This window comes from Carcharhinus amblyrhynchos, chromosome 35, assembly GCF_965287045.1.
Source record: "Carcharhinus amblyrhynchos chromosome 35, sCarAmb.v2.hapA, whole genome shotgun sequence".
Classification (NCBI taxonomy): domain Eukaryota; kingdom Metazoa; phylum Chordata; class Chondrichthyes; order Carcharhiniformes; family Carcharhinidae; genus Carcharhinus; species Carcharhinus amblyrhynchos.
Genome location: NC_137358.1, coordinates 2,285,826 through 2,306,154, shown reverse-complemented (window position 1 = coordinate 2,306,154; position 20,329 = coordinate 2,285,826). Strand labels below are relative to the sequence as shown.

Genomic DNA, 20,329 nt, shown 5'->3' with positions numbered 1-20,329 from the left:
AGAGAGAGAGAGAGAGAGAGAGAGAGAGAGAGAGAGAGAGAGAGAGAGATAGATAGGTTTTTTATCAATAAGGGAATCAAGGGTTATGGGAAGAAGGCAGGAGAATGGGGATGAGAATCATATCAACATGTTGAATGGAGCAGACTCAATGGCTGAATGGTCTAGTTCTGCTCGTGTATCTGACTGTCTTAAATTTAGTCCTTGGCTGCTCATGCTCCCTTATCAGAACCTCCAAGTCTAATTGATCTTTTTGGACCATGACAACTGGCTCCTCTCCTTCCCACTCCAAGTCCTTCTGCAGTCCTGAGATTGTATTCTTAACTGAGATACGAAGCAGGCGACACAGCCTTCGGGGCTCATGTTCTCAACTGTAAAGAACAATAACTATCCCCCTTACTATACAGTTTCCCTACTACTACGTTTCTTTTTACCTCCACACTTGAATAGCTCCCTGCATCAACAACTAGCTCATTCTCCCTGTGTTCCTGTATCTTGTCCCCCAAAGTTTGCAAGAACCTCAAACTTACTGGATGGCTACAAAGGCAGATGACAACTAACTCCTGGATCTCAATACCTGCCTTACTCGCACCTCCCTCTCCCTGACCACGAACCAAAGGTTCACCTAGCCCAAGCGGTGTGAATGTCTCCTGGAAGGAAATGTCCAGATGATTTCCCTCCCTGATGCATTTGAAGTTCAGACTCCAGCTCACCAATTCAGAGCTGCAAATACTTACAGAAGGTGCGGTTCACCTAGATCACAATGGTGTCCACCAACTCACATGCTACAACTGCAACACATCACCTGCCTTGCCATGTTTACTTTAGCTTATTACGTTTCCAATTTAGAACTACAATCCAACTGATATCTGTAGTTATAAATAGTTAAGCTATAAATTTAAGGAATACTATATGGCCCCAGTACCAGTTTAACATTAAAGGACAAAATATTAACTCACCAAATAATCACCTGTCTGCTAACTTAATTAAAACATTGAACACTTCCCAATGCAGAGAGATTCCCATCTGCACCAGATCCCTAAGTTAGCCGTCACATTCTGCACTCCCACACCTCACGGCAAAGGGCTTATCCTGACCGCATCCATTATCAGGGCGCAGGTGCTTTGGAAGTAAGTGGATAGCAATTAGAAGTGGATATCTATACGCAACGTCACTGCAAAGTGTACACTATGTAGAGAGACACTATTCATAAAGCACAGAACAGTTACAGGTCACAACACTGCGATATTAAGAGAAAAGGCTAATATTAAAAAAAACAGAAAATAAAGAAATAAAATTAAGAAGAAATTGTTCTGAAAATTAAAATCTACAAGTAGCTCTGTGAGCCGAAACAAAATTCTAGAACAGGTTAAGGCAGTGAAGAAACTGGTCAGATGACCAAAAATAGAAAGTGAGATTTGCATAGCAGGGATGTTAAAAAGTAATATCAATCATTTCTATAAGTATATTCACAGCAAGCAAATAATTAGAGATGGTGAGGCTCACATAACATCAATCTTTAAAACAGAGTATGGAATGGCAAGGAGGTGGGAGTGGGAAGCATCCCTCCCAGAAGCTGCAGATTCAGGTTCCATTCCAGAAATTGATAGTCAAATGCAGATGTGTACATTATGTGAGCAAACGGGTTGAGTATCAACTCGCAAATCCTTCCAACACACGCCAAGGGCAGGCGGTAAGAGGAGAGATTTCACATCAACCATGTGATGGGAAGATCATTATCCATAGCCCCAAACTACAATAAACTTTTAAAAATGTGCGCTACACAGTAACTCAAACCTGAGGGGTCGGTTGGCTCAGTTGGCTGGACATCTAATGTGGATCAGATTGGTACCAAGTGAGTTGGCTTGATCCCCGTCTCAGCTGGAGTGGATCTGAGACTTGCCTCCTTGCCCTACCTATGATGGAGATTGTGGCGCTGTGGGTTGGACCTGCTTTCAAGCACAGAACTCAAGGAGAAGTGCCTTCAAACTACAGGCCAGGGAGTCTGGCATAGGGCTGGGTAGAGAAGGTACCCAGGAAAGGAGATTAAAACTCTGCTTTTAAGCCAAGACAGTAGCATGGGGTTATGGGAGAATGATCTTGCTCTACAGGAACAACAGACCTTTGTTGAAGAAAATTATCTAGATTTTAATTCAGCAAGCGTTTAAAACTGTAATAACATTAAGAGGTCCTTGGACAATAAGGGAATCAATGGAACTGAAGACAACAGAGCAGGAAAGCAGAGCCGAGGAAGGAGATCAGCCATGATCATACTGAATAGCAAAGCAAGTTTAAAGGAGTGTCTGACCTATTACTGCTCTTTTTCTTGCATTCAGACATACAGGTAATCAGTCCACAACACTCAAACACATGGAATGAGGACAAGTATTGGAGGTGGATAGGAAACTGAAAATGTCAAAGAATGCTGTGAATGGTAGCGTGCAAACATGACACAGTAACTAGCTGGGCCATTTCTGTTTACAGGCCATAAAAGTAATTGGTGGCTTACCACCTGCTCGAGGGCGATTACAGATGGGCAATAAATGTTGACCTTGTCAGCAACATTCACATTTCACAAACAAACATATTAAAAATATTGGGGCTGGGGCCAGAGAAGAGCTTAAGTTTATAGTTAACACCAAATTGGGGGTGAAGCAGCAGTAGGAAATTTGTTCACCACAGACAAATAAATCTGGAAAGGTTGGGAAATTGTCCAAGGAGTGGTAAATTGCAATTTGAACAGTTACATGCAAGGTAATGCCCCGGTAGGGCAAATAAACATCGGCATCATCAACTTGGTGGGTATCTGCAGTGGGTCTGGAGGGCGGTGTGTGGGTATCGGTGTTTAGCTCACAGAACTACCATACAGAGCGCAAAGATGGATAGCCAGGGCACTAACCTTAAACGGTAATGCTACGTCTGCAAAAACCACTATACGGGTACTCCTGGAATTCCATACACATTTCAGGTTACCGTATTAGTAATATTATCTAGACACAGGAGTTAGTTTAAGGGAGGACAGCCGAGAACATAGTGTTTTAACAAACGGAAGAGCAAGAGATTGCATATTTGGGAGAGAATGCTCAAGGGGAGCGATGGCTCTTTCAGGCATAGAAGGTTCAAGATTGTCACAAACTTCAAAAGCAGTGAGCATGGGTTTGAGGTGAAAGCAGACCTGAGATTTAACTGCATTATACAGAAGGTAGCAAATGTGAGGAATAGGCACTCCCAGGAGGCTGACACTGCAGAAAATCCAAGGCGGAATTAGACAATTATTTGAGGGAATAGGCAATTGAGGGCTACTGATTTGTGGAACTGATCAGATGGATTCCAGTTCTGTACTTTCATGTTTTCCTAATTGCATGCTACTAAATTTCACCCGTCTGGATGCAGCAAGAAGTCTCACCACACCACGTCAAAGTCCAACAGGTTTACTTTTTATCACAAGCTTTCGAAGTGCTGCTCCTTCATCAGGTGAGTCAGCGCTCCAAAACCTCGTGATTCCAAATAAACTTGTTCAACTTTTACCTGGTGTTATGAGACTTCTTACTGTGCCCACCCCAGTCCAACATGGCATCTCCACATATGGCATCCATTCGAATAAGCAGTACAGTGATGTGGCTGTAACACATTACAATCAAGATATATATTGTAGAAACAGACATGCAAGCCAGCAACATTTACTGATAGATGCAGGAGATTCGATAAGAAAGTTGTACTTGGGTATACATCGGTGCAAGAAGCAGACCTTCAGTCTCACCTTCTGAGTGGCGTCTTTCTTTTTCTTGTCCTCTTTTTTCCTTTTCTTTTCTTCCATTAACTGTTCTTCCTTTTCTTCTTCCTTCTCTCTGTAAAGGACCGCATCAAAAAGGAGAAATGTTACTTTATTAGAGCAGGAAGCAAGGACTGCAAGCATCATAAACAGAGAAACCAAAACAAAAACAGAAAAGGCTGGAATCACAAAGCAGGAACTGTCAACACCTGGAAACTGGAAGGTTAATCTGTCCTTTCTCTTCGCAGATCCAGCTGTGTGCATCGAGCATTTTCACTTCAAGGTTTTCCATCACATACTCATTGTCAGGAGCATTAATTATTGGTACTAGACTGGAAGCAGCCACAACTAAATTTAATAAACCTCTTGATTAAGTCAGTGGTCACTTTCTTCACAATTCCTTGGAAACTGTAAACATTATTTTACAAGGAGGTGGAAATTCCACTCATCTGACACAGAGAACAAAAATCAGCCAAGGCGCCCCACCTACGCAATATCAGTTCCAAGTCAGTTTGGGTACAGGCAAAGGACCACAAAAGTGCAGCTGATTCAATGCTACAAAGACACTACTTAGATGGTCTGCTCGGAATTTCTAATGCCACAAGTATTACATAGCTTGGGGGTAATTTGCAGCACCGTTCTCCCCAGCTTGTGCCTTGGAGGACTTGCTGCTTCATGTGTATCTGGGCTTCCATTTGACTCACGTACCTGTGGGATATTGCAAGAATGGGATTCAGTGCTGCTCTTCTAGCTGTCAAGTGAGAAAAAGCCAGGGAATGCTATTAGAAAGCCATGCAGTAAACAAACGGGATTCATTAAAAATAGAGAACTAAAATATTAATGAAACATAGAAACAGATAGTGGGCATTCAGCCCCTCAAACACACACTGCCATTCTATTAGATTATGACCGATCTTCACCTCAATTTGATTTACTTGCCTTAGTGGCACAGTGGTTAGCAATGCTACCTCACAGCGCCAGGGACCCGGGTTCAATTCCTGACTTGGGTCACTGCATCATAGGGAGTTTGCACATTCTCTCAGCATCTGTGTGGGTTCCCTCTGAGTGCTCCGATTTCCATCCACCCTCCAAAGATGTGCGGGTTAGGTAGATTGGCAAGGCTAAATTGCCCTTTAGTGTCGGGGGCACTAGAGTAAATGCATGGGGTTATGGGGATAGGGCCTGGGTGGGACTGTGCTCAGTGCAGACTCAAATGGGCCAAATGGCCACCTCCTGCACTGTAGGATTCTATGGTCTATGAGCTCCATATTCCTTAACACCCCGTTCTCTCTATTATCTCAGGACTTTAGTTTCATTTCTCATCTGAGGGATAGGATCTCTGACTTTGCAGCACTCATTCAGTATTCCAGCATAGAATCAGGTTAGATTTTATGCTGACGTTCCACGGACCTTAAACCTACAACCTTCAGGATCAGGGATCAAGTCACTACAAATTAAATCAAAGAGGGAGGAAAATTAAACAATGTTGTCATATTTTGTAGCTTTTATTTACCGAGGAGGAGGGGGGTCTTTTCACAACAACTTTGCTTTGAACAAAAAGTACTCCTGATGTTCCTTCCCTTTAAACGAGCATTGTAAATATGCTGACAAAAGGTTGTCTGCTCAACTTGATAAACACGTTGCATGCTCCCAGACCGTTTAAATAACAATAGTTTTTAAAAAGTGACGCATCTCAGGCAAAGCAGGCTGCAGAAATATTATTGCATATACATCATAGATTGTGAACAGACTTTTTTGGCTGGCTCTGCACTAATTTGTAATTTTCTTGGATGACTAGAATTATTATTGACCGGCTCAACGGTGAAGAGGGGTGCTGACCGGCTCAACGGTGAAGAGGGGTGCTGACCGGCTCAACGGTGAAGAGGGGTGCTGACCGGCTCAACGGTGAAGAGGGGTGCTGACCGGCTCAACGGTGAAGAGGGGTGCTGACCGGCTCAACGGTGAAGAGGGGTGCTGACCGGCTCAACGGTGAAGAGGGGTGCTGACCGGCTCAACGGTGAAGAGGGGTGCTGACCGGCTCAACGGTGAAGAGGGGTGCTGACCGGCTCAACGGTGAAGAGGGGTGCTGACCGGCTCAACGGTGAAGAGGGGTGCTGACCGGCTCAACGGTGAAGAGGGGTGCTGACCGGCTCAACGGTGAAGACAAAGTTTTTAACTTGACCAAGTGGTTAATTTCTTTTATTTTTCTACAAAACCTTTCTCCCAATTACATTCCACTAAAGGTACAGTTCAAAGATACAGCCAAAAAAATGAATGGGGAGGTGATGGCCTAGTGGTATTATTGCTAGACTATTAATCCAGAAACTCAGCTCATGTTCTGGGGGTTTGGGTTCGAATCCCGCCACGATGGAACTTGAATTCAATAAAAAATATCTGGAATTAAGAATCTGTTCATGACCATAAAACCATTGCCGAATGTCAGAAAAACGCATCTGTTTCACTAATGTCCTTTTAGGGAAGGAAATCTGCCATCCTTACTCGGTCTGACCCACATGTGACTCCAGAGCCACAGCAACACAGTTGACTCAACTGCCTTTGGACAACTAGGGATGGGCAATAAATACTGGCCAGCCAGTGACACCCATGTCCCACAAACAAACAATTAACACACGTTGCTCAAATATTGCAGTCCATTGTCACAACTTTCAGTCCTGCTTTTCTGTCAAATTTCTGTTCGTTTTCAAATTCATTTTGTGTTGTTTTTCTGTCACAAAGTACGACCGATTCTGGCTATTAAATAAACTTTAGTTGACGTGTGCCTCCAATTCACATTAGCAACACCAGAGAGGATACACTAGCGTTCCTTTTTATTTGAAAAAGCTTAATTTCCAGTGCCATGATGTGGAGTTGCCAGCGTTGGACTGGGGTAAGCACAGTAAGAAGTCTCACAACACCAGGTTAAAGTCCAACAGGTTTATTTGGTAGCATGAGCTTTCAGAGTGCTGCTCCTTGATGAGGAGCACTCACCTGATGAGACAGCCGTGCTCCAAAAGCTCCTGCTACCAAATAAACCTGTCAGACTTTAACCTGGTGTTGTGAAACTTCTTACAATTTCCAATGCAACAGCCACAGAAACCAAATCAAGCACTTCTGGAACAAAGCAAATAGACACTTTGTGCATCATGTCCCTATAGTTTCAGATTGATGCACAATCCTTTCACCTTGCATACTCCCAGTTGAAAGCCAGCTAAGGTTAGCAGAAAGACAGTGTGCTGTAGTGAGTGGATGAAGAAAATTACTTCATCTCATCTTAAGCCAGAAACACGCAACTACGACTTCACAGAAGATAACAGTCCATGATTCAGCACTAATTGGCAATCTCACGCATCTCACACGAATGCCTGTTGTACAAAATTAAAATGCCGTAGCTGTGCATGTTCTGAAGTTGCAGTTAAAGCAAATTATTAGGGCAAGATTGGAGTTTTTACTCTGTATTAAACCTGACACTGACACTGGATGAGCAAAGCAGGGAAGTGTTCATATTCCCCAGAGGGCAGCTCTTCCACTTGTGGACTGAAAAACTGGTCAAAAAGTAACTTCTTCTAAAACACACTCAGCTTATCAATGGCTACTCCAATGAGTGCCGGATATAAGGGCTTTACAACTAAGCTTTTCCAGCTGGTAACATGCTATAAGCATAGCTTACATGGATCCGCTTTGCAACTGGCAAAAAAACTGAAAGCTGCTGTGATAGCAGTTCACTGAAGCGTCTGCACACGAGACAGACATCACAGCATATTCAATGTAAGAGGGGCACTCTATTTCACATCATCCCTGCTACAATGAATCGTACTGAGTAGGCCCGGTTTAAATGAATGTCCTGTGCAATGACAATACATTACCACATAGCCGCACATACACAGCAGTCAAAAAACACCAATTTGAGAAACATGAACTCATTCACCCACCACAACAGAAACCCCAGCTTTCTGTCCAATCACTCAAACCTTATTTTCACTTGAAATCCTTCAGTGCCTTAAAAACACTTGCTGGTATGACTGGAGCAGAGCGAATGGAAGAGTGGGTGGCGGCTGTAAAAATGTTGTCTCTGCTATAACAGCCAGTCAGTGGTGAGCGCTTTACATTGGTATCAGTGCTGCTGGGCTAGCAAGGGAAAAATGGGCCAAAGTTCCAGCTAATAGATTTTATGGCACTGTTATACAAATACTGCAGGATAAAAAGGTCAGTGATGGACATATCTTCGAGTGTACATTCAGAACACATGCTCGTAGTTAATGATTTCCCCCGAACTGTCCCCTTCCCGATGTCAGAAGAACAAAGGAAATTACAGCACAGAAACAGGCCCTTTGGCCCTCCAGGTCTGCACCAATCATGCTGTCTGACTGAACTAAAGCCCCCTACCCTTCCGGGGACCATATCCCTCCATTTCCACCCTATTCATGTATTTGTCTAGATGCTCCTTAAAATGTATCTGCTTCCACCACCTCCCCCAGCAGCAAGTTCCAGGAACCCACCATTCTGTGTAAAAAAAACTTGCCTCGTACATCTCCTAAAGAACATTTTCCTATGGAAAACATTTCCAAGTGTTGGAATTAGCTATTAGCATAGCTGCTTAGTCCACAGAGTAGGCTGGAATGTAACATTCAAGTCAAGGCAAAAATGAGTTTGAGGAGGATTGCATCCATGCTTACACAGCAAATGGGGAATTGATTACACTGACAACAGGAAGAGGGAGAGAAATGCAGGACTCTCAAGAATCAATAGCAAGAAGAAATGTGATTGGATTTGAACACAAATCAGAAACACAAAGGGACTTGGTAGACATTGTCTAAGATTATCTTAAGGTTAAAGTGCAGGTTCAGTCGGCAGTTAGGAAGGCAAACATAATATTAGCATCCATGCCGCGAGGGCTAGAATACAACAGCAGCAATGTACTTCTGAGGCTGTATAAGGCTCCAGTCAGACCCTATTTGGAGTTGTGGGGGCAGTTTTGTGCCCCATATCTAAGGAAGGATGTGCTGGCCTTGGAAAGGGTCCAAAGGAGGTTCACAAGAATGATCCCTGGAATAAAGAGCTTGTTGTATGAGGAATGGTTGAGGACTCTGGATCTGTACTCGTTGGAGTTAAGAAGAATGAGGGGGGATCTTATTGAAACTTACAGGATACTGTGAGGCCTGGATAGAGTGGACATGGAGAGGATGTTTCCACTAGCAGGAAAAGCTGAACCAGAGGGCACAACCTCAGGCTAAAGGGACGATCCTTTAAAATTGAGGTGAGAAGGAATTTCTTCAGCCAGAGAGTGGGGAATCTGTGGAACTCATTGCTGCAAAAGGCTCTGGAGACCAGGTCATTCACTGTCTTTAAGACAGCGATAGATAGATTAATAAGGAGATCGGGGTTATGAGGAAAAGGCAAGAGAATAGGGATGAGAAAAATATCAGTCATGATTGAATGGCAAAGCAGCCTCGATGGGCCGAGTGGCCTAATTCTGCTCCTGTGCCTTACGGTCTTAAGTCTGTGTGTGTAATCAACATTTCTGATAAGGAAGTCCTGGCACGGAGTGTTTTCAAAATCAAACTGATGTCAAAAGCTTTTTTCATAAACCACCGATAAAGAATGTAATCACCCACTATCTACATCGATCATCATTAGAGAATGAGTGAGAACGTGAGGCACTTCCTCCTTGGTAGTCAGCCTCTATAGTGTTATACAGATAGCTGATTTTCATGGATGTTCTGTTGTAAGTTAGGAAAGCAATTAAAAACAAATATCTCAAACCAGCAATTGTTAAGGTACCAAAAGGGAGCTGCGCCACACAATCAAATACCCTTCCATTTCAGACTCGCAGCACTCAGCACCATTTGCTTACCAAGAAACACTGGACAGCAATATTCTGCATTCACTTGGAACCAGGAAAAAAAACCCTCCAACAAAATTATAGAAGCAAAATCATTTGAACCCAGCTCAGCAGCTAAAGATCACAGGGATGCTTCAAACTCAAAAACAGCGGCGAGCAATGCCACAGCAAATCGTCTGTATTGCTAAATAAACCTAGTGAGAACATCAGACAGGTAGTTAACTCATATTCATGCTCACGCCATTATGCTAGTGTATGAGCGGCTCTGGATAATAGAATGAAAATCCAGATCTCAGCCAAAGACATTGAAAAGACACCAACTGTTCCCCTCTCCTGAAGATCAACTAACTTAAACGATCTAAAGACCACATCATCCTTACCCTATCTATTAAGTATTCTAGGCCTGCCGGAAAGAATTACATTAAGCAATCTGGAAGTTCTGTGCAATTGAGCAAATTTTTTTTTGAAAACTGAAAATTTCATATTATGAAATGACTGAAACAAGGACATTACAATTTCCTAGTTTTTATTGACTTGTCAAGTGCAGTGACCTGGATAAAGCCCAGTTACAGAAATTCAAGAAACAAACTGAAAATAGTAGAAAAGGTTCAAGAGGTTCGCTGGTAATGTGATATATATGGCATGACGCAATATTCGGAGTTGAGACATGCAAGAGCATTTCTGCTCATATTAGCCTCCCTGACATAATTTGCTTCTTATCTGTACACACAAGCTGTGAACAGATGGTCTCTTCCAGAAAATAACAGCAAGTACTTTCAATTTCCAAAAAAAAAATGCACTTTGCAACTTGGGAGGTAATCAAAGTTAATGGGCTGGCAGAAGGGGCTGCTTTGAATCAATTTTGCAGTCTAAGGCCAGTCTATATCAAATGTGTACTGGCATAAGCTTAACAGCACCCATTTTGCTGCTGGGCAGTTATTTACACTCTTTTTGGTAGGAGTCAACTTTGTGCTGGCTTCTCCCTACAGCACACCGGAAAGCATTCTGATGTGCCTTCGCTTGGGTCAACCATGATAGGACATGGAATGGACGTTGCATATGTTTGAACATTCTATTCAGCTGGGAGTTGTCAGGGCAATTCCTCATTGCATAAAAGGGAATTAAAAAATGAGGTTCCAGTCATACTGAGCACAAAGATAGATGGGGTGATTATTGGCAGTCAATCCTCTCCCTTCCCAGGTCATTACTGCAGGAATTCTTCAGAGTAGTGTCCTAGACCCAACCATTTGCAGCTGCTTCATCAATGGCCATTCTTTCATCACAAAGTCGGAGTGGAGATGTTCACTGATGTTTACACAATAGTCAGTACCATTCGTGACTTCTCACCGCGGCAGTCCATGTTCATGTACAGCAAAACCTGGACAACATTAAGGCCTGGGCTGATGAGTGACAAGTAACATTCACACTTGTGTGTGAATGTTACTTAACTTAAACATTCAATGTTCAATAACTTAAACATTCAATCCCTTCACAATCAATGTATAGTGGCAGCAGTGTGTGCAATCTACAAGATGCACCACACCACTCATTTTAGCCTCTTTCAACTGCACCTTCCCAACCCACAACCTCAAGTGCCAGGCTATGAGCATTTCTAACAAGGAAGAATCCAACCTTGACATTGAATGGCATTATCATTGTTGAATCTGCCTCTATCAATATCCTGGGGGCTACCACTGATCAGAATCTGAACTGGACCAGCCACATAAATACTCTGGTTAACACTTGCAGGTTAAAGACTGGGAATTCTGCAGCAAGTAACTCATCGCCTGATTTCCCAAATCCAGTACACCATTTACAAGACTAGAGTGTGATGGAACAACCTCCACTCTCCTAGATGAGTGCAGTTCCACCAACACTCAAGAAACCCAACACCATCCAGAACAAAGCCAGTTGACTGGCACCCAATCAATAACTTAAACATTCAATCCCTTCACTATCAATGTACAGTGGCAACAGTGTGTGCAATCTACAAGATGCACCACACCACTCATTTTAGCCTCTTTCAACTGCACCTTCCCAACCCACAACTTCAAACACCTAAGGCCAAGGGCATCAGATGCATGGGAAGACCGTCAGTGAGCGTTCTCCTCTGAACCACACACCATCTTACTCTGGAACTAAATTGTCATTTCTTCAGTGTCACTGATTCAAAATGCAGGAACCTCTTTCCTAACAGCACTGTGGGTGTATCTACATCATACGGACTGCAGTGGTTCAAAAAGATAGCTCACCACCACCTTCTCAAAGACAATAATGGATGGGCAGCAAATGGTGGCCTAGCCAGTGACGCATGCATTTCATGAAAGGATGCTTCAAAAATTGTGTTAGAGTGACCTCAGCACAGGGTCTCGAACAGAAACTGGTCTAACGTGGAAGGGAAAGGAGAACTCAAAATAAATAGTCTCTCTCAGCATTTCAAGCTGTAAAAAGGGAATTTTTGTACCCATTGCATCCAAGCTGTAACAACGTTATTCCATTGACATGAGGTGAAGGACAAGGGCAACCTAAGTCAATGCGCCTTTATAAGCGATTACTTAGAATCTAATGAACAAGGGGCTGAATTCCTGAGGCAAGGATTATTGTTCTCGACATTGGCAGCATCTGACCAAATGCAGAATCAAGCAGCCCTCATTAAATTGAAGTCACTGAGAACCTGACATTCGAATTAAGCTAAAATGATAAATAACATTTCTACCGCACAAGATAAAATTTATTTATTAGTCACAAGTAAGGCTTACGTTCACACTGCAATGAAGTTACTGTGAAAATCCCCCAGCTGTCACACTCCAGCACCTGTTTAGGTTCACCGAGGGAGAATTTTGCACAGCCAATCCACCTAATCAGCACATCTTTGGACTGGAGAAGGAAACCGGAGTACCCAGAGGAAACCCATGCAGACACAGGGAGAACGGGCAAACCCCACACAGTGACCTGAGACTGGGAATCGAACCTGGGTCCCTGGCTCCGTGAGGCAGCAGTGCTAACCACTGCGCCACCCATCACAATGGTAATCTCTAATGAGAATCCAACCATCACCCCATGACATTCAATGTTATTGCCATTATCAAAACCTCTACTCTGGCCAGTAACTTTATAACTGGACTAACTCCAGAAGCACAGTGGCTACAAAAGGCAGGTCAGAGGCTGGGCTGTGACAAATCATTTTCTGACGCCCCGCTCCCCTCCCCCCCCACCCTCCACCCAAAGTCTTTCCACCATCTACAAGGCACAAGAATATAATGGAATACTCTCCATTTGCCACAGAGTGCAGCTCCAGCAACACTCAAGAAGTTGAACACCATCCAGGATAAAGCAGCCACTTGGTCAGCACCTCACCCACCATGATAAACACTCACTGCCTCCAACACCAGCACAGTGGTTGAAGGATATCCCAACTGCAAACAAGACTCAATACAGCAACTCATCAAGGTTTCTTTAGCAGTATCTTCCAAACCAGCAACCTCTACCGCTTAGAAGAACAAAGAGTAGCAAAACCATGGGACACTGCCACATTCTGATTTTGAAACACAGCAACTGTTCCTTCATCAGTGGGTCAAAAGTCTGCAACTAGCAGCACCATGGAAACCCCTTCACCACATGGGGCTGCAACCTTACAAGGCAGCAGTTCACTGCCACCTTTGAGGGCAATTAGGAATGTTAACAAATGCTAGCCTTGCCCGTAATGCCCATATCCCATTACTTAGTTTTAAAAGTCAACCAATGATGGAGCACATTAAGTAGGAACAAAAAGTAACAAAAAGAGGGGTAGGGGGTTGTGGGATGTAATGGTGTCTATTTGCAGAATGCATTGTTTGAAATGGTGTTCCAGAGAGCATGGGTGAATTTGGGTGCAATCATTGTGCTAACACTCAGAATCATACAGTGAGAAGGAGGCCATTCAGCCCATCAAGTCTGCACCGACCACAATCTTACGCAGACCCTATCTCCATAACCTCATGCATTTATCCTAAGATAATCCCCTTGACACGAGGGGCAATTTAGCATGACCAATTCATCTAACCTGCAGATTTTTGGACTGTGGGACGAAATCAGAGCACCCAGAGGAAACCCATGCAAACAAGGGGAGAACATGCAGACTCTGCACAGGCAGTGATCTAAGCCAGGAATCAAACCCAGGTCCCTGGTGCTGTGAGGCAGCAGTGCTAACCACTGTGCCACCCAAATACATTCTCAATATTCCTACCCTAAAGTACAAACACAATTTTAACATAATTTGCAGAATGCTGACGCTCATTTAATTTGAAACATGCACTAGCACTATGGAATCAAAATCTAATGAGTGGAAGGCTAATGTATGCGATTTTCTAAAAAAGCCTTTCTAGATGATATTAGATCAAGGTCCTTAGAGAAATGGATCCAAACCCAACACAGGATGAACTATTCCATTTGACAGAAGTGGAATAAAGCTGAACCAGTCCTCATCCTGATCAAAATTGAGGAGAACATTGAATATTCTAAATCTTGAAACTCCATTCAACAACCTTACAATAAGGAGGCAGAACAGAGAATAACAAAGTGCCAATGGTATAATCAGAAGTAAGGCCCCGCTGACAGTTATCAAACAACCCACTGTTCTACCGCTGCGGCAGGTTTCCTCACCTGTACCAAATGAGAAAGAAATCCCCACCTCAAGTAAGGAAGCTTCACAGGAGGAGGATAATAGAGAAACCAATTAATGCAACATAATCCTGTTTACTGTACATTTCAACAAGCAGTTAAGGCCTGGAAACAGGGTCTATTCCCACATTTTTTCAGCAGGATGGCCTCAACACAATATCAATGAGATATCAACATGAAATGAAGGAAAATATATTTAGAATAGAACTTGATTTCTTTAACTCTTTATACTGTGGAAACCCAAAATTCATTCTCTCATTCCACTATCAATAGACGCCCATCACCTTACACAACTCATGACGTTTTCTCCAGGAACACCAAGTTGAGAGGGAAAGAATATCTTACTGCACTGTGTTTTTTTTTCAAGCAGTTCATTTTCTTAATTCATTCATGAGACATGGGTGTCGCTGGCTGGTCAGCATTTACTGCCCATCCGTAGTTGACCTTGCACTGAGTGGCTTACTGGGCCATTTCAGAGGGTAGATGAGAATCAACCTCACTGCTGTGGCTCTGGAGTCACATGTAGGCCAGACCGGGTAAGGACGGCAGATTTCATTCCCTGAAGGACATTACTGAACAAGTTTTTCTGGCAACTGAAATGGTTTCATGGTCCATCAGTAGATTCTTAATTTCAGCCTTTTTTAAAATTGAATTCAAATTCCAACACCTGCTGTGGTGGGATTCAAACCCAGGTCCCCAGAACATTAGCTGAGCTTCCAGATTGATAGTCTAGTGGTAATATCACAAGACCATCGCTTTCCCTGAAGTCTAAGTGGACCGGATATGAAAATTGTAGTTCGATGTTAAAACTAACTGGGGAAATTACTTAAAATTCAGAACTACAATTGTAAGCAGAGTCATTCCACTAAAACTAGCCTTCCAGCACCATGATAATCTCAGCAACCTAGTCACCTTTAAACAAATAATGTGCTTCTGATCCTAACTGTCTTCAATAATGTCACCTCATCACCATCAGAAGTGCACCTAGTGTCTACAGGGTCCCAGTTGGAGGGTTTTTAAAGATTACAGTTTGGAGTTCCGCCTCTCACAACAGTAATCAACTCGCTGCGGGAAGCCCAGTTCCAGTGCACTCACCAATGACTTCCAGGAACTCACCCATCTAGAAATCTTTCTGGCAAGAATCTCGTGCATGAGGATTCTGCAAGATGTTTAATCACGGGGAGGAGAGCATCATAACCAAATTCAATTCTGCTTTCAACCTCCATCGTAACCCATTCCAAAAAGGGACAACGAGTTAGTAAGAGTTTATTCTCTCATCTCTACACCAAAGTACCGGGGCCAACCGCCTCACCTGAGACCAGGTCTCAGTGCATACTGATAGGAGTGAAGTCCCACATCATGTAGCATGTTTACCAATGATGTCAGAAGAGCTAAAGGGCTTAGGGATTTGAGTTCCATTGTTATATAATCAAATACAGTACACCTGCTTTAACACAGAGCAGAAATTTAACAAATGGAGTAAAGGTAAAGTTGATGTAATCCCAGATGACCGTAGGCTGCTCTGCCCTTTGAGGGGGAGAGCTGACTGGTGGTGATTTAATCTGAGGATCACCACACATCAGGTGAGGGAAAGGTTGAGGGGGCATGGTCTTCATGAGTAACCTCAGCTGGTACAGGAATTGAACTTGGACTGTTGGCATTATTCTGCGCCAGCCAACTGAGCGAACCACATTATGGCAGAAATTAAATGCTGCAGTGTGCTGATCATGAAAGATAACCAGAGGAGGATTTCTGGAGTGAGGAATGCTATGCTGTTCCAATGTATATACTAGGTTATCACAAGACGCTGACACTCCTGGACCCAAGAGTAGTCCACAATAATGCTATTGTTCTTCAACCAGAAACTATTAACAGAAAACAATCACTTTTGCTGGATAAAAAGGAATTCCTTTCTTAAGAGAAACCACATATTTTTCATACCAATACAAAGGAATTAATTTTCAAAAATCTGAGTTGATTTTGTTCTACTTACGAACTTTCAGTAAAAAAAATGTAACATTAGTGGAGGGATGCTTAAATGGACTCAAGACTTGCCTCACATTTTAATGGCTGAATCAAGATTAACATCTCAGTTAGGACAAAGTAGGGAACGTTATTCTCACGCAATAGGTTTTCCTGAGCTAACATTATGAATGTCAATTCTTTGTACAACATAATAAAACATTGTTATTCAATGTTTACACCAAAAATGTGCTTGCTTGGGCACACCATTATTCATTCAGGATATTTCTAAATAGAGTGACTAAAGGAAACAGTATAGGGAAGCAGTGAAAATACTCTGAAATGTGTGTGAGAAAAATGCAAATGATGTATTGCCCTAAAAACTAAAAGGAATTGCAAGTGGATCATTGCAATGATTCAGCACATTAGGTAACCCAGCCAAATAAATCTAGTGAGTTAGCCTTTGGCTGGACACCACTCAGCTCAAAGTGTGTGATATCCTCTCCAATCGCAGTTACCTTACCAAACTAATTTCTAAAACTCTCCACTAGCTATGTGCTATTATATAAAGACTCGTAGCTTCAGTATCCTTCATCTGCTAATAGAATCTATGAAAATAATTTGAAGAGTGGGAAATAAAGATTGCTTAAAGCCACTTCCGCTGGCCAACGCAGAAGGGACACTAGAAATGGAAACCATAGATAAAATCAAATTACTGCTGATGCTGGAATCTGACACCAAGACAGAAAATGCTGGAAAACCTCAGCAGGTCTGGCAGTATCTGTCAAGAGAGGAAAGAGGGGACGTTGAGTCCAGATGACCCTTTGTCAAAGCTGAGCTGAGCTTTGATAAAGGGTCATCTGGACTCGAAATGCTGCCAGATCTGCCAGCATTTTCTCTTATGAGTTCAGAAAGGAAACCATGTTTGTCCACACTCGTGCACACAGAATTGGGGTGAAAAATCAGTGCAAGCACTATTATGCCTCATACCATGCTAACACCACTGAGGTAACCAATAGTGCCCTCCTGCTCTTTCAGCTAAAGATCAGCTAATTCAGCTTGGACCAGGAATCAAATTAGTGACCTCCGTGGCATGCTGCACTCACCGTGGTGGCCAGGGTCGGTCATATCACTGGAAGAAAAGGACAAGTTACAGCTTTACGGCATTCAGGCTTTACTTCTGAAAGCAGGTGCGCTTTACACCTGTGGAAAATCCCTAGGCTGGATGGGTTGGAGAATGTTTAATATGGAATATAAATGTACATTTAAATATAACCTGCTTCGGCAAGTGTAGTGAAGCAACTCGTGTTGTACTGGAAGAAACAGGTTTGCATTACACTTTAAGTTATGTCAAATTTGAACATTTATATAACGTACTTTTACAAGTTCCATGAAGAGAGTCATTTTCTGGAATAAAGTTGAGGCTTGGGTGCCTCGTACTAAAAACAGAGTTTGGATATTTTCCCTTAGTTTCTGTTTCAAGTTGGATTTGTAAAAGTGAAAAGTTTGCTCTGGATCTCAGCAGATTTTCCCTGCTCCCCTTCAGTAATCTGGCTTCCACGTGAAGGAGTTAGGTCTCGTGCAAAGAGAAGTAATGATGGACCCCCAGAAAAATGAAGACTAGGCTGTTTTATTGTGTAGGCAGATTTTTGAAACATGTTCTGTTGCACCAGCAAAAACTTCTGCAGACTCCCCTTGACCACTCGACTATACAGTGCACAGTAAAGGAAAGCAAGCTATATATAGCAACCTGAACCCAGCTGTTCCAGTTATGAAAGTGCTGCAGCGATACAAATCAGAAGCTGAGACAAGATGACACTGCACCTTAAGTAATATCCAAAATTAGATTCCTCTTAAAAAAAAAACGAAGTTTGCTCATATTAGCTAGCTTAAAGTTTACTTATCAGTCACAAATAAGGCTTTCATTAACACTGCAATGAAGTTACAGTGAAATTCCCCTAGTCGCCACACTCTGGCACCTGTTTGGGTCAACGCCCCTAACCAGAACGTCCTTCAGGCACAGGGAAAACATACAGACTCCAGACAGTGACCCAAGTCAGGAATCGAATCTGGGTCCCTGGTGCTGTGAGGCAGCAGTGCTAACCACTGTGCCACCCCAAGCTTAAATCAACATGTTTCCCACTGCCAACATCTGACTACATAATGAGATATGATCTTGGGAATTTTTTCAGTAGAACAAAGATCTTTGGAAAAAAGGAACATATTGCTCGAAGGCCATTTTTCTAGCACCGGACACAAACAAGAGTAGTTTCTACACAGGGTTCAAAAGCTGAACATCAGTAAAATGGACCATCGTTAACTGCAACCAAAAAAACAACTCTATCAGTTAGGGCTCTGCAGTCAAGATTCACCCACATCTCAACCAAAAAAAAACACTATCACTATTATTACAAACAGAGGATTTGTGAAATATTTCTAATGCACCCAGCTGAGTTGTGAAAACAGTCAGCTGTACAACGATGTATCCTGCCCTTGAGTTGTGCTTGAATAACATAGGTTGAAGTAAATGGTTGTTCTTGGCCTATTACTGACAGTGGTGAAATAAGAGTTAGGCATATCACATATTATAGCCCATGCGGTTTGCACATTTCTGGATCAGTGTCAACACTGAATCAGGGGTCCAATTTACAAAATAGCCACTGTGCATCATCATACCCTCGAGGTCCATTTTGAAAAAGTGCATCCTTTTGGTTACATTTAACTCATATCCATACACACGAGGTACAAATGAGGCAGTTGGTAACAATTTGATCTGATTTATTACTGTCACATGTATTGGCATACAGTGAAAAGTATTGTTTCTTGTGCAGCATACAAAGTAGGCCATTCATACAGAAGGAAAGGAGAGAGTGCAGAATGCAGTGTTACAGTCACAGCTAGTCAGAGAAAGATCAACTTAATGCAAGGTAGGTCCGTTCAGCAAGGAAGAGGCTGTTCTTGAGATGGTTGGCACGTGACCTCAGACTTTTCCTTTTTTTCCCAGATGGAAGAAGGTGAAAGAGAGAATGCCCGGGGTGCATGGGGTCCTTAATTATGCGGATGCTTTGCTGAGGCAGCAGGAAATGTAGACAGAGTTAATGGATGGGAGGCTGGCTTGCGTGATGGACTGGGCTACGTTCACAAGTAAACATTACTACTTAACTGGAAGTGCACAAGAGAAAGAAACCAAAGAGGGGTGATGTTACCCTCCTTTAAAATAAAGCATCAATTAATACCTCTACGGCAATAATCATATTGGATTATCGGAGGATGGCACAGTGGTTAGCACTGCTGCCTCACAGTGCCGGGGACCCGGGTTCAATTCCAGGCTTGCGTCACTGTCTGTGTGGCGTTTCCATGTTCTCCTCGTGTCTACGTGGGTTTCTTCTGGGTGCTCTGGCTGCCTTCCACAGTCCGAAACGCACACTAGTTAGGTGCATTGGCCATGCTAAATTCTCCCTCAGTGTACCCAAACAGACACCGGAGTATGGCGACTAGGGGAATTTCAGTAGTTTCACTGCAGTGTTAATGTAAGCCTACTTCTGACTAATAAATAAATGTGAACTTTTCATACATGGAATATTGTACACCAGCTATATTTCACACGTTATCCGATATTAAGGTAAGGGTCGCAATGGCAAACAGATGTTGAGTTGGCTGGGTCAATATTCCTTTCTACTCCTGCTTCCCCCCCAATCTCAACAAAACAAATCTCTCAAAAATACATGTCTTGCTGGGTTGCAGTGACTGCTAGTTCCAGTGTCCATTCAACCCTATTTGCTGGCATTACTGCTTCCATTTCCTCACCAAAAAGACTGTAAAGACAATCACTGAAAAGTGATCAGAAACAATACACTGGGGACAGAATCTTTCAGTGCCATCCGCTAGCGGGATTTACTGGTGCCTACAGAACGGCTGAACTTGCCTACTTCCATTCCCAATTTCTATCTTCAATGAATTTTTGGCTGGTTTGCCACATTCAGCACAGAGCAGTTGGAAAATCCAGTCAAAGATTAGTTTTGCCTGTTTCTCCATGCATCCTCTACATCCCCTCTCCTCAACAACTTGGCTAACTGGTTGAACAAATCCAATAGTTTGAA

At 42.9% G+C, this 20,329-nt stretch overlaps 1 protein-coding gene across 9 annotated transcripts in view; it reads right to left on the bottom strand.

Moving 5' to 3' along the window:
- LOC145361675 (trinucleotide repeat-containing gene 6B protein-like) overlaps positions 1-20,329 on the bottom strand; it is a 166,920-nt gene that overhangs the window by 69,874 nt on the left and 76,717 nt on the right. For 7 of the 9 annotated variants that reach the window (XM_080217570.1, XM_080217577.1, XM_080217576.1 and 4 more), the window contains one exon: positions 3,758-3,845. In XM_080217570.1, coding sequence (XP_080073696.1) covers positions 3,758-3,845 — 88 coding nt within the window. Of the gene's footprint in view, positions 1-3,757; positions 3,846-4,477; positions 4,521-20,329 lie in introns of all 9 variants that reach the window. The other 2 variants (XM_080217575.1, XM_080217573.1) reach the window with 1 other exon arrangement.